At 41.3% G+C, this 14,650-nt stretch overlaps 2 protein-coding genes across 10 annotated transcripts in view; one reads left to right on the forward strand and one right to left on the reverse strand.

The window, feature by feature from the left end:
• Positions 1-14,650, reverse strand: part of CENPP (centromere protein P) — a 218,957-nt gene that overhangs the window by 34,934 nt on the left and 169,373 nt on the right. The gene's annotated exons all lie outside the window — the stretch shown is intronic.
• ECM2 (extracellular matrix protein 2) overlaps positions 1-14,650 on the forward strand; it is a 33,150-nt gene that overhangs the window by 3,394 nt on the left and 15,106 nt on the right. For all 7 annotated transcript variants that reach the window (XM_055309622.1, XM_055309624.1, XM_055309623.1 and 4 more), the window contains 2 exons: positions 10,994-11,304; positions 12,682-12,870. In XM_055309622.1, the coding sequence (XP_055165597.1) occupies positions 11,001-11,304; positions 12,682-12,870 (493 nt within the window). In that variant the 5' untranslated portion in view covers positions 10,994-11,000. The remainder of the gene's footprint in view (positions 1-10,993; positions 11,305-12,681; positions 12,871-14,650) is intronic.

Here is a 14,650-nt window from a genome sequence, read left to right on the forward strand (position 1 = left end):
CTTATACAACGGCTGATGTGCCATCAAAAACCATGAGGCATACAAAGAAACAGATCAAGACTACAGCTCCAAGGAAATAACAGACAATAGAAAGAGACAACTCAAGCGTCCAGAAAATGGGAGTTTTCAGACACAGAGTTTTAAAAAAATGTGATTAACATGTTCAAATAGTTAAAGGATAAGAATGACACTGAGAATCAGAAACAATGAAAAGTCCCTGAAAACTTAAAAACGAAACCCCACAATAACAGAAACAAGGTGTCAATGGATGGATTTCTGCTGGAGAGACAGTAACCTGGGACAGAGGTTAAAGGAATGACCAGAATAATTCATGGAGTGACAGGGTGAAGACGACGAGAAAGCAGACATGGGGAAGCCATCACACCTGCAAGCTTGGCTCTGAATAGAAACAAGACAGAAGTGGGACAGTATTAGGTGGAGATGAGGGCTGACAAATCTCCAAATTTAATGAGGGCTGACAAGTCTCCAAATTTAATGAACATGAGGCCACAGATTCAAGAAATGCTCTAAGTCCCAAAAAGGATAAAAACAAGAAAATCTGTACAATAGAGCAAAACAGCTGGAAACCAAAGCCAAGGACGATATCTCAATAGCAGCCAGGAAAAACGTTACTTTTAAAGGAGAAATAAAAAAATAATAATAATAAAGGAGAAATCATCAAGTTGGCAGATGACTATGGAATAAAAACTAAGGAAACAAGATGTTGGAATGAAATCTTCAAAATGCTGAGACAAAAAAACTTGTCAACCTACACTTCCATGTCTAGCAAATAAATTCTTTCAGAATGACATAAAATATAAATCTTTTCAGATACACACACAAAAAGAACTGGTTGCCAGCAGTCCTGCATTAAAGCAATTACTAAAAAGTGTTCTTCAATCAGAAAGAATATAACTCTGACAGAAGACTGGCCCTGTGGAACAGAATAAATAGAAACAAAAGGATAAATGTTTAGGTGATTCTAAAGCAGTGGTTTTCAGTGGGGGCAGGACAATCCCTCCATCCCCCAGGATACACCTGCTGATGTGTGAAGACATTTTTGCTCATCATCATGGAGGAGAAGGTGCTGGTTGTTTCTACTGAGTAGAGGCCAGGGATGCTACTAAATATGCAAAGGCCAGCCTGCCACGAAAAAAGAATATCTAACCCAAATGTTAATAGTGCTATGGTTGAGAGAGCCTGACCTAAATGAACAATCACTATCATCATCTTCTGAGGACTTAACATATCTAAAGGGTTAACATGATGGATACAGCAACCATGCTAGGATGTGGTGACTGGAGGTGGAGCTGTCCTGGCCCTTGCATCGTCCAGGAAGAGGGAAAGGTACTAGTTCATATTTATACTAAGACTTGATAAGTTAAGATGTATGTGGTCGTCTCTACAAAGAACAAAACGTAAAAAGTGTAAATTAGTAACAGAACAATAAAAACTCAGTAATCAATTTTAAAGAGCAAGCAAGAATACAAAAAAACAAAAACAAAAAACAAAAATCAAAGAAATCCCACAAATGAACCACAGAACAGGCAGGACAAAGCTGGAAAACAGATTTAAGCCCAAACATGTCAAGCATTACATTAGGTATAAACAGACTAAATGCTCCAATTAAAAGACAAAGATTGTCAGATTGCATTTTAAAAACTCCATGGTAATAGAAAGTATATTGAAAATATAAGACTGTAGTAAAATTAACAGTAAAATGATGCAACAATTATATCAAGCAGATGTGTACCAAAAGAAAGCATCTAAGTTACCAAATAAAGTAGATTTTATGCAAAAACTACTAGAGATATAAAAAGTACCTAATAATAAAAGCACCAGAAAGATGTAACAATTCTATAATTATAATTCTATAATTGTTCTATATAATTTGAATATACCTACAACAGTCTCAAAATACAATAATAAATATGACAAATGACTTATAAATATTACAGTGTATCCAAAAATAAATCCGAGGGATAATATTGTTCAAAAACAAAGAAGACTCTATTATTATTTTTAAACTGAAAATTAAAAGAACACAAAAATACTTCCAAAATGGGATCCCTGGGTGACTCAGCGGTTTAGTGCCTGTCTTCAGCCCAGGGCATGATCCTGGAGCCCCGGGATCGAGTCCCACATCGGGCTCCCTGCATGGAGCCAGCTTCTCCTTCTGCCTGTGTCTCTGCCTCTCTCTTTGTGTATCTTTGTGTCTCTCATAAATAAATAAATAAAATCTTAAAAAAAAAAACTTCCAAAAGATATCTGCATGAGAATATTTGTAACAGTGAAAACCTGGCAAAGAATTTAAATATCTGTCACCAAATTGTTAAATAACCTATGGAATGAAAATAGAGTGGACAGACTAGACGGATTTATATATATTGACATATATGTCCACAGTTAATTAATGAGTGAAGGGAAAATAGGTTGTAGCATAAGATATAGTAAACAATTCATGTTTAATATATGAGTTTATATATGTTTAGAGGGGTCACAAAAAATGCACTGAACTAGAGAGTGGAAAACTAGGTCCCTTAAGACAAATTCTGTTTTTTAAACAAGGTACCATGAGAACATAGTCACGCCCATTGTTTACTTACCGCCTGGAGCCTACTTTGGGCAACAACAACAAAGCTGAGTAGTTTCAACAGAGACGGTTGGCCCACGAAGCCTAAAATATTTACCTTCTGAATCTTGGAAGAAAAAGTGTGCCTGTCCTTGTACCAAACTATGAATTATGATTAAGGCAATGTATTTTTTTCTGCCTTATAAACATATACATCGTTTTGTTTTTAAAATATATATACTACTTTAACACATTTAAACATCTAAGGAAGATGTTAAAAAAAACTATAAACTCTGGAGAGAGGAAAGTGTGTGAACATGGCTTGTATCTTTATTTTTTAATTTAATTTTTATTTTTTTTTATTTATTTATTTTTTTTTAATTTATTTATGATAGTCACAGAGAGAGAGAGAGAGAGGCAGAGACACAGGCAGAGGGAGAAGCAGGCTCCATGCACCGGGAGCCTGATGTGGGATTCGATCCCGGGTCTCCAGGATCGCGCCCTGGGCCAAAGGCAGGCGCCAAACCGCTGCGCCACCCAGGGATCCCTAATTTAATTTTTAAATACATTTATTTATTTAAGTCATTTCTACTCCAACATGGGGTTTGAACTCATGACTCCAAAATCAAGGGTCACACATTCTTCAAACTAAGCCAGCCAGGCACTCCCATAGCTTGTATCTTTAGATCTCTTCTGGGCTTTCCTATGGACAACAAACTGGAGCTCACCCTAGCGAAGAACGTGCAGCCAGAGCGACCTGAGCACCAAATAGTCTGCCAGTCCTGGGGAAGGAGACTTGTAGGACTCGGGGCAGGTCTGCATGGTACACAGTGGAGCACCCTTATAAATGCCCGAAGTTGCTGAGAAACACAGCTGCACCTGAGCACAACAGAATTCAAACCGGAAGTAGGATCATTCAAGGACCATTCAGTTCCTGTCACATGAGCATATAAGACTTGGAAATGAGAGCAAAAGAAAATGGCATCTAAACAGGAAAAAACCTTGGCAAAGAGATCACCATATGGAAATGGTTTGTTTATAAGTTATCACTAAAGACCCCACCTAGTCATGATTCATTAGACTGTGCCAGTAAGCAGCGTGCGGCTATCTTATTAAAAACCTCTATATCTGCTCCTCTAAACCAGGGCTTCTTTATGTAGACACTGACATGGTGGGCTGCCAGGGCCTTGTCACCGTGGGTGGTCCTGGGCTCTGTGGGAAAACCCCCACACATGGGGAGTCAAGAGTGCCCCTCCCATTGGTGACTAGGAGGGGAGTCCACACACTACCAAATGTCCCCGGGGACAAACGTGTCCCTGGCTGAGAAGCACTACTGTCAGTGGTGGGCTGGCAAGCTTGTCCTGCACACAGTATTTATATTTGCAGGCCGTCTATTAGCATCTGTTCAACTACTCAACCACGCCCTTTAATGGAAAAGTCGCCCAAAGTAACACACAGATAATTGAGCATGACTGCTCCTGTAAACCTTTATGTAGGAGTACTGAAATCTTAATGTCATATGATCTGTCAATTATTCTTTAAATTTTAAAGCCATTTAAAAACATAAAAGCCACTTTAGCTTGTCGGCTATATTTAGAAACAAGCAACAGATGACTCTATTTGGCTTCTAGTCTCCCAATGTCCTGAGCATAGATCTGACCCATGAACCCCAGAGCCTGGTCCCCATAGTCCCCCATGACAGGACTCCACCTGTGTCTGAGGGAAGTGTGAGGCCATCCAACATCACTAGAAGGTTCCCACCAGTGGGGATTTTGTTCATTATGACTTAGATGTGACCCCAAACAGCCACCCTCTTACCCTGACATCAAGGCAGTACCCCAATCCAAATACAAAGGCGAGGACCATTGAAAATTAAAGTGCGCTTGAAGTGCACACGTAAAACCATAACCACAATCAAGAAAATGAATATACCCACCATCCCCAAAAGCTTCCCCATGACCCTTGGTAATCTCCTACACATGCCTAACTGCCAACTCACCCCCATTCCTGCTGAAGCAAGCACAGATACATTTCCGTGCAGAAAAGTTTGCGTCTCCTACAAATGGAATCAGGTATAGGCCCTCTGTATAAGATTTCTTTTATTCAACATAATTATTCTGAGGTTTACCCAATGTTGCTGCTATGTAGTATTCCACTGTATGGATATGGTACCATTTGTTTATCTACTAACACACTGCTAGACATTAGGATGGCTTCCCCCCCTTTTTGTCTAGAGCAAAAAGCAAGCTGCCATGAACATTCACAATTAAGTCAGTGTGTGGACATATGTTTTCGTTTCTCTTGGGTGAACATCTAGCAGCAGAATGGCTGGGTAAATGGAAATGGTAGGTGAATGCTGCACTTTTGAAGAAACTGCCAAACTCTTTTCCAGAAATGTTCATGTGGTTTGCATTACCAACAGCATTGTGAGTGAATTCTAGTCACTCCACATACTTGTCAGCACCTGCCACAGCCTGTCTCTTAAGTTGTTCCAATTGATGTGCATTGCTATCTCACTGAGGTTTTAATCTGCATTTCCCTAATGACGAATGGTTTTGAACACCTCATGTGCTTCTTTGCCATTTGTGAATCTTCTTTGGTGACTGTGTTCAAAACTTTGGGCTTTTAAAAACGGAGTTTTCTTTTCATGATTGAATTGCAAGACTTCTTTCCTCTTGATACATGTTCCTTCCTGAATATATATTTTGCAAACATTTTCCCCAGTATGTGGTAGTATCCTATTGTTAATAGTGAAGAGAAAAAGCTTTCAATTTTGATGAAGTCCAATTAAAAATGTATTTTTATTGCATACTTAAGTAATCTTTGCTAAATCCAAGGTCATCAGAATTTTTCTTATATTTTCTTCTATAAGTTTTATACTTTTTGCTCTTATATTCATTTATGATCGATTTTCTGTATTATACATGACTATGCACTTACTCTAGGTACCACGTGCTGAAAAGATCCTCCTCTCTACATTAGATCACTCTGGCATTAGATCGCTCTCCCAACTGCCTGTGCAGGTTTGGTCTCCTTCTGAACCGTCCATTTTGTCCCAACACCAGCGTCACACTACCGCTACTTCCTCACCTTTATAGTGATAATCCTCCAAATGTGTTTCTCTCTCTCTTCCAAGGTTGCTTTGGCTATTCTAGGCTCTTCACATTTACACAAAAATTTTAGAATCACCTTACCATTAAAAAACAACAAAACAAAAAGGCCCTGTTGGAATTTTGGCCAGCTTTGTGACAAACCTATAGATTAACTTTATAGAATTGAGAATTTAAATCTGAGTCATCTAACCTATATACACTGTATATATCCCCTATATAGGTGCCTTTTCCATTTACCTTAGCCATACTTCATAGTTTTCAGGACTGCAATCTTTTATGTCTTTTGTCAGAAGTATCTCTAAGTATTTCACATTTTAATGCCTTTTTATTTTAAATGTTGTATTTTTAACTTAACTTTCTCATTGTTGTTAGCATATTGAATTAATCTTGATTTCTGTATATTGATCTTATATCCTGAAACCTTGCTATAAACTCAGCTGCAGCTTTTTTTGGTGGCATAGGATTTCTACATACATGAATAAGACATTTGTGAAACATCAATTTCTTTTCCAGTCTGGATGCATTTTGTTCCTTGGTCTTATGTTACTGTACCAGCCAGAACACCCAATAAAATGTTGACTATGGGTCGTGAGACCAGACATCCTTTCATGTTCCTGATCTTTTTTTTTTTTTTTTTAAGATTTTATTTATTTGTTTGAGAAACAGAGAGAGGCAGAGACACAGGAAGAGGGAGAAGCAGGCAGAGGGAGAAGCATGCTCCATGCAGGGAGCCTGACATGGGACTTGATCCTGGGTCTCATGCCCTGGGCTGAAGGTGGCACTAAACCGCTGAGCCACCCGGGCTGCCCCATGTTCCTGATCTTAATGGGAAAACACTGTATTTCAAAATTAAGCACAGTGTTAGCATGTTTTTATATATGACAATGATCAAATTTAGGTTCACAGAAAGTTGCAACTCACAAAACTACATTGACACATCATTATCAAGTCCATAATTTTCATTACAGTTCACTCTTGATGGCGTACATTCTATGGATCTGGACAAAAGTGTCACAATAGGTGTCCATCATTATGGTACCATACAGAGTATTCTGACTGTGCCCTAAAAATTCTCTGTGCTCCATCTATTCATCCTTCCCCCCCTGGCACCAATTTCTGGCAGCAACTCATTTTTACTGTGTCTACAGTTTTGCCTTTTCCAGAATGTCACAGAGTTGGAATATTACAATATTAGCCTTTTCAGATTGGCTTCTTTCACTTAGTGAAAGAAGCCAACTTTTCATGGCCTAATGGTCCATTTTTTTTAGTGCTTATTAATATTCCCTTGAGTAGATGGACCACTGTTTATCCACCTACCTACTGAAGGACATCTTGCTTGCTTCTAAGTTTGCTGTAAACATCCGCATGCAGGATTTTGTGTGAACATATGTTTTCAGGCCCTTGGGTAAATACTGAGGAGCATGATTGCTGGGTTACATGGTAAGAGTGTGTTCAGTTTCTAAGAAACTGCCAAACTGGGGATCCCTGGGTGGCGCAGTGGTTTGGCGCCTGCCTTTGGCCCAGGGCGCGATCCTGGAGACCCAGGATCGAATCCCACGTCAGGCTCCCGGTGCATGGAACCTGCTTCTCCCTCTGCCTATGTCTCTGCCTCTCCTCTCTATCTCTCTGTGACTATCATAAATAAATAAAAATTAAAAAAAAAAAAAAAGAAACTGCCAAACTATCTTCCAAAGTGGCTGTGCCAGTCTGCATCCCCTCCAGCCACGAATGTTGAGTTCCTGCTGCTCTATATCCTTCTTAGCATTTTGTGTTGTCTGGTGTTTTTTTATTTTGGCCATTCTAATAGATGTATAGATGTCCAGTGGTATCTCATTTTGTTTTTTTTTTGTTTGAGAGAGAATGTGAGTGGGAGGGTGGGACAGAGGGAGAGAGAATCCCAAGCAGACTCCATGCTCAGCACAGAGCCTCATGCAGGGCTCAGTCTCACAACCCTGAGATCATGACCTGAGCCAAAATCAAGAGTCAGATGCTCAACCAACTGAGCCACTCAGGCACTCCATTTCAGTGTTTTAACTACTATCTACTATTTTTAAAATCTGTATGAGACAGCAGAGTAGAAATTGTGGATGTTGACTGTAGATTTATCTTCTTTCTGTAGTTCCACTTGCGCCTTCAAGCTATTTGGAAACTGTATTATTCAGCATATAAAGGTTTGAGATTGTTTTGTCTTCGGGAAGAATAGATCCCTTTAACATTATGCAAGGCTTTCCTCATGCTTGGCAATATGATTATCTTATCTACTTGAACTTATGTTAATACAGACACTCCATTTTTCTTTTTTTTTCTTTCCATTTTTATTTTGATTAGTGTTACCACAATATAAAAATTTCCCACCCTTTTAATTTTAACCCATTTGCATCTTTATATTTAGCATGAGTTTCTTACAGGCAGCAAAAGTTGGGTCATGCTTTAAAAAAAAATCTAACCTGATAGTCTATGCTTTTTAATTGTGGCATTTAACTAATTTACATTTAATGTGTTCTATAAATACGTTTTGGATAATTTTTATTATTCCATTCGATCTCTTTTATTGTCTTATTTACTATAACTCTTTTTTTGTTTAGTGGTTATCTTAGAGTTTCAAGCATATGCATCTTTAACTTATTATAGCTTGGGAATCCCTGGGTAGCTCAGTGCTTTAGCGCCTACCTTTGGCCAAGGGCGTGATCCTGGAGTCCCAGGATTAAGTCCCACATCGGGTTCCCTGCATGGAGGCTGCTTCTCCCTCTGCCTGTGTCTCTGCCTCTCTCTCTCCTCTGTGTCTTTCATGAATAAATAATAAAATCTTTTATATGAACATAATCTTTATGCACCATTTTTCCTCCACTTTTGTGTGCCTAAGTTTTCACCAGACTCCCAAACACCTACTGGGTGATCTGGGACATGGTCACATTATTGCATACAGTGTGATCCTTCAGAGATGCATGCTGTTCATTAGTCTGGGGTGGACTGTTTCCCTTGTTGTGCCAGGGCCCTTCTGAACACTTTACCTGATGCCCTGTGCAGGTTTCCCAGGCTGACTGGTGGGCACCCAAACTCTGGCCATCTTTTACAAGCCCCAGAGATTTTCCCTTTTGTGTACAGTAGTTCTTTCTGCCGTGTCGAGAAGTTCACTCACGCAGACATGCTAATCAGAATTCAGCTGAAGACTTGAGGTCTCTGGAAGGCTTTGCGGGGGCAGCTCTCCTCTCTACTATCTGCTCTGCAAACTCTCGCCCCAGGGAAACCAGGACTTTGCTGGGTCCCCTCCCTGAGCTGCAGCATAAAGAGAGGCTCACCTTGGACTTGTTTGCCCTCCCGCCCCGTCCAGAGGTCAATGTCCTATGCTGCTTCATGTCTAATGTTTGAAAAACATAGCCTCATGTTTTTTGTCCTAATTTTAATAAGTTATCTTGGGTGGTGTCTCTGTTACCCCATTTTGGCTAGAAGCAGAAGTCACAAAACTGCTATAATGGCTGATGGGTTCTCTATGAGGTGACCATGAACTAACTTTTAGCTTTTCTAGGAGTCGCTGCCTCTTGGATCCACTCTGGTCACTAATTGCACAACTGGAAGGAATGTCAGCAATGCGGGGATGGCAACCCCGATGAAGAGTGCTCACATTCTTGACCTCTTGGTGATGTACACATGGAGAATGTGTGTGACATCTGTACTTAGGCAAAGACCCGTGGTGGCAACCTTATGTTTGCTACAACCATTATAGGTTTCTACTGGTAGAAGTCACAATATTTGGCTAGACTGACACTGATTATCCTCAGTTCCTGTACATTTAGGGGGTAGGCACTGTGGCATGAGGAAGGCCTCAACTCACCTCCCTGTACATGGTTTTCCATTCAGATGCCCTTTGGGGTTCCTACAACCTGCCCACAGATTTTCAAAGCAGACCTGTAACATAGTAGTGTCTGATGTCAGCAGAGCACTTTATTTCACACAGAAAGGTTGAACCCAAAGCTTATGGGGCCTATTTCCTAAGGTCCCAGCAAGATTGCTGGGTTCACAGTCTATGGCCAAGGTTTTGACCCTTTGAGCCTTCAAAATCCCTCCTCTGCAGCTTGGAATTTTAATCTCTGTACATGCATCACCTTAAACCCTTTACCATTCCTTCCAGGGTGACATTTTCTGAAATGTTAACAGTTTTGCTCTGACCGACAGAGGTGTCACTCAGTGAGGCAGGCTGTGAGGAGAGGTAAATCTCATCACCAAGCAAGGCTGCCACTTAAGCTAATGATCCTAGGTCCTTAGCATCCCTGAGGTTTTAGGTTCTCCTCCATCTTGGGGTACTGACAGCGAGGGAACCTGAGTGAACAGCAGAGGGGAGAGCTGCCAGGCAGAGGCCACGGGGGAGACACCGGCTCTCAGTTTAAAGGGGAATAGATGTCATGCAGACTTCCTTGCAGGACTAACCATGGTCAAAGTTGTGGCCAGGTGAATCCTGTAACCAGCCCCTACAATCAATCACCTTGTGGAAGGTTTCTCTGTATTTTCTCTGCTATCTGACTTCACAGGGCCTGGACGAACGTGTTTAACCACACTGCCACAACAACATGTGGTCTTCAGCACCAGATGTATGAGTATTCATTTCACCAATACCTTTTTCACCTTTACAACATGCAAGGTCCTGTGGTGCTCTTGAGACCAGTTACTTAAGAGTTTCTCTTTGTCTGTCTTATATCTTTACAACTGACACTAGTTGGCTGTTATTTTTACAGGGTGCAGTCATGCCCCTTCTTCTTAACAAAGGAAATTATAAAGCCAGAGGACAGAAGAACCAAAGAGCAGAGCAGGGGACAGGGCCGAGGGTGGGGCAAGTCAGAGGATGACCTGGCACATAGGTAGAGCAACCCTGGGTAACCTGAGGACACAGCACAGCTGTCCAGAGATAGCTCACCAAAGCACAGCTTAGAGGCCAAGCAAACGGTCTAGTAATTGGAGCTTTACTAGCACACCCGTTTGTGTACCACTGTCTGTTCTCACACTGTAAGAGCCAAGTGGAGTAGCTGTGACACACAATGTGTAGCCTGTAAAGCCTAAAATATTTAATATCTGGTTTTTAATAGAAAAAAGTTGCCTTATGCCTGATCTAGAGGTAAAGATATTAAAAGTTCTTTGATTCTGATAGAAGAATTCTAGATTCTGATTTGGCAGTAACACAATAGCACATAGTCCACATATTATGTGTGTCATTTCTCCAAGATGCTGTTGAGGCACACAAGCGATAATTAGCCAATTTTCAAAGGTAAAAATTAGGCACTACTAAATCCAAAATTCTGCTTCCTTTTCATTCTAGAAATTGGATGGTGAAAAAGGCAAGCATGAAGTTTGCAGGTCTGCTTTGTGTCCTTCTGCTTATCGTTTTTCAAACTGATTTTGGACAAAATGAAGAAACACCTAGGAAACAAAGGAGGAGGGTGTATTATAGAAGATTGAGGAAAAGCTCCTCACCCAGCCGCAGATCCAGCGGGCAGCTGGGGATCCAGCAGACAGTGGTCACACCAACAGCAACAATTCCTGTGCTTAACCTGGATTATAGCATAGAGGAAAAGTCTGACTCCTTTTTAAATTTTCTTGGAGTAGAATCAAGTTATAATGTGTTACCAGGTAAGAAACCAGTAGGGGGGGAAGGAGAAACAGAACCTCCATGAAGATAATTTTCCAAAAATTTTTTTCAAGTTATTATATGGTTATTAATATATTATAATTTTAGGTTATATTTTCAAATTAATATATACTAAATATATATTTTCAAATTATTATAATATCAAGATACTCTATCTTTTGGTTTAGTCTATAAGTTTTGAAATAATTTAAAATTTCATTTATAGAATTTAATTATAATACAAAATTATAGCTATCCCACAACTATATTTATAAAACCATAGTTACTATTTTGGTCTATTATTTTCTAGTATTTCCTATGCCATGTATTTCAAATAGCTGGATTTATAATACAGATAATATACCTAGTAAGGTTGTAACTTGCTTTTTCATTTATAATGATAGAGCATCTGGGACACAGAAACAAATTATTCAGATGATTCTATGAATAAATAGCTGTTAACTATTTTCAACCAAAAAGTTGCCTTAAGCCACTGAATTTATCTTACGCAGATGAAACTGCTGGGTAGGTCCTGAATGGTGAGGGAAAGGAGGGGATGGGGGGAATGAATGTGAGAGCCCACCCACAGGTGGGACTTGGGGATTCTAGGTTAGAAGGCGGCATCTGCTCTCACATTCCAATCAAGGCAGGCGGTCTGATGGCTCCCTTGGTTGACACACTTGTCCACATGTCTACAACCCTGGACATAGAGAAATCGCTGTACTGAAAACAATTCACAGGAACGACACCAATGATGTGTGAGCTAGTTTTCAGTAACACAGTAACTCTTAAGAAACGGTCAGTTGCAATGCCTGGCTCTGCCTTCCCCGTCTGCACACTGGCAGGAGTGAGACGTGGGCTCATCATTGGTGTCGTTCTTGCTCTCTGCCCTCTGGCACCCAAGGGAACTACCACGCCGTGTCTCTTCTGAATTTAGATAAGGCTGCATCATTTGTTTTGGTCAAGGTACTGAGGCACTTTTAGGGCTTGTGTGGGATTCACAACCTCCCATCCCTCCCTCTGCTTTGGAGATGCAGAAGCTGCTGTCTCTGTGACCATCACTACCGCAGCCCCAGTGTGCCCACAATGGACACATGGCACAGAGGAGGAACTGCTGAGATCTGGGGGGGAGGGGGTGCTGCTATATAACTAAGTCACCCAGACAGATATGGTACAGAGGTACAGCTCAGAGCCTAAACCACAGGCTGAAAGCAGAGCACGCAGAAGCCCCTATTGGGTCACATATCTGGGGTCTATTTACCCCATGTGAGAATGTACCCTGGTGTGATCCTATCCGTTCAACTCGACACTGTGCTCACCCTCATCCACCGTACTGGCAAACATATGAGGAACTTACTATGCTCCCACTTCTCTTCTAGGAAAGAAGGGACACTGTCTGGTGAATGGGATGACCATGTACAACAGAGCGGTGTGGTCTCCTGAGCCGTGCACTACCTGCCTCTGCTCAAATGGAAGAGTGCTTTGTGATGAGATGATGTGCCACCCTCTGATGTGCCCCCAGACAGTTAGGCCTGAAGGAGAGTGCTGCTCTGTCTGTTCTGACGCAGGTACAAGTATTTACCCACAACAAAGTATCACATGTGACAGTCTTCAATTCTGTTGTTTTTGTTACTACCTTAGCTTTTAGATTATGATAAACTAGTCATCAAGGTACTTAGAGTACTGGCAAGTAATGATAAACATACCAGGTATTTGGGAAAATCTATGGTAGGGGACAGAAATACAGATCTTGCCTGTGTAGTTCTGGCTCCATCAGGAACCCCTCTAAGGGGCAGGGACAGTCTGCAGAACCCACAACACCCTGTGCTGTGCAAGGGAAGAGCATGGCTTGGCTCCCTGCATGGAGTTGCTACCCTAATCCAACTCAGTGCATGCATAGGTTAAGACTGCAATGAAGGACGACCAAGGACTCCTGATGAACACAGGGAAGGGGGTTTACACTTCGAGAGAACAAAGCTCAGTGTCTCCTGCCACCTGCAACCTGCACTCATTACCACTCAGGAAAGCGGATAAGTGCTGGTGCTTGGCCCTACAGGAAAGCCCTGGGGCCTGCGGGGCACTCACCAGCCCCTGCTCTCCATAGCTCATACTCGGGGACAGCGGACGTCCCCAAGAAGAGCCCAGCCAGTGCCTCAAGAAAGAGACAAATGGGTGGTAAATTCGTGGGAAGGAATGGGCATTTTCTCTTGTCTACAGTCAAGGCAGCTTGTTTCCATGCACACAGGACGGCCACGGGGTGGGTACCAGGAGGACTTCAGAGCACTTAGGAGCTAGCTGTATGCTAGCGCATACGACTGCCTGTCTCACTCGGGGGCTGTGCCTCTAATAGTGTCAGCAAACACACAGGTAGGATTCAGGAATGAGCAGACAGGGTTCAAAGGCCTTGTAATAATCTTGAAATATTGAGGTTATTTTGGAAAAATAAACTTGGATGTACAGGAAGGACTATAAATGTTTCAATATGATCGCTTCAGCTTCCTGTCCCTTATTCTTTCCTATTTTCCTCCTGCATGTTCTGTGAAGGATGTGAAAATAACCGACTTTATAATATATACTGGGTTGAAATCTCAAGTATTCGTCAAGCAGGCCTATCTCCTGAGTCCCTTTCCTGGGTGATTTGCGTACAGTATCAAACAACAGCAGAGCAACGACCCAGGAGACCCGCACGCATGGGGCCCCCTTCTCCCCGCGCTCCTGTCACCGGTGGAGGTGACCTTTTTGCTAAACACACACGCAGGTGACACCAGCTGCAGGTCACTCTGCTCCCATCATTGTAGAACTTTTGAAAGGACAGTTGTGTGCACCTCTAACCCAAAACAGCATTATCTGGATCTAGGAGGCCTCCCTAAGTGTCAAGCAGTAAAAATTTAAGTAGAGAGTCTGGAAGGGAGAAACAGGAGAACTTTCTATAATCCTGAATTTCAGAAGATGCTTTTGGGCCTATGGGGCTGAAAGAAAGTCAGACAAAAATAGCAACAAATCTACAAACATAAGCCAGTTCCAGTAGCACAAGTACATACATGTTTCAGTTTTTTATCTGACTCTTACAATGATCAAAACCCCGATAAACTGAACAGTATCTATTATAAAGGTCACCTCTCATCGTAGCGAAACCTCACACAGGTAGTACTTCCCATTTTGCATCATGTGGCAGTATTATTCCCTCTTTATTACCAGGTAGCAAGATGTTTTAGTAAAAATAAATATTAAGGCCACAGGAAAAAAAATTGCTTAAAACAAATCTTATAAAATTGGTTTTAAAATTACTCAAGCAAAAATTTCAAAAATGCACTTTACCTTTAAATTGCACTCAAATACCTGGAGGGA

This window comes from Nyctereutes procyonoides, unplaced genomic scaffold, assembly GCF_905146905.1.
Source record: "Nyctereutes procyonoides isolate TBG_1078 unplaced genomic scaffold, NYPRO_anot_genome, whole genome shotgun sequence".
Lineage (NCBI taxonomy): Eukaryota > Metazoa > Chordata > Mammalia > Carnivora > Canidae > Nyctereutes > Nyctereutes procyonoides.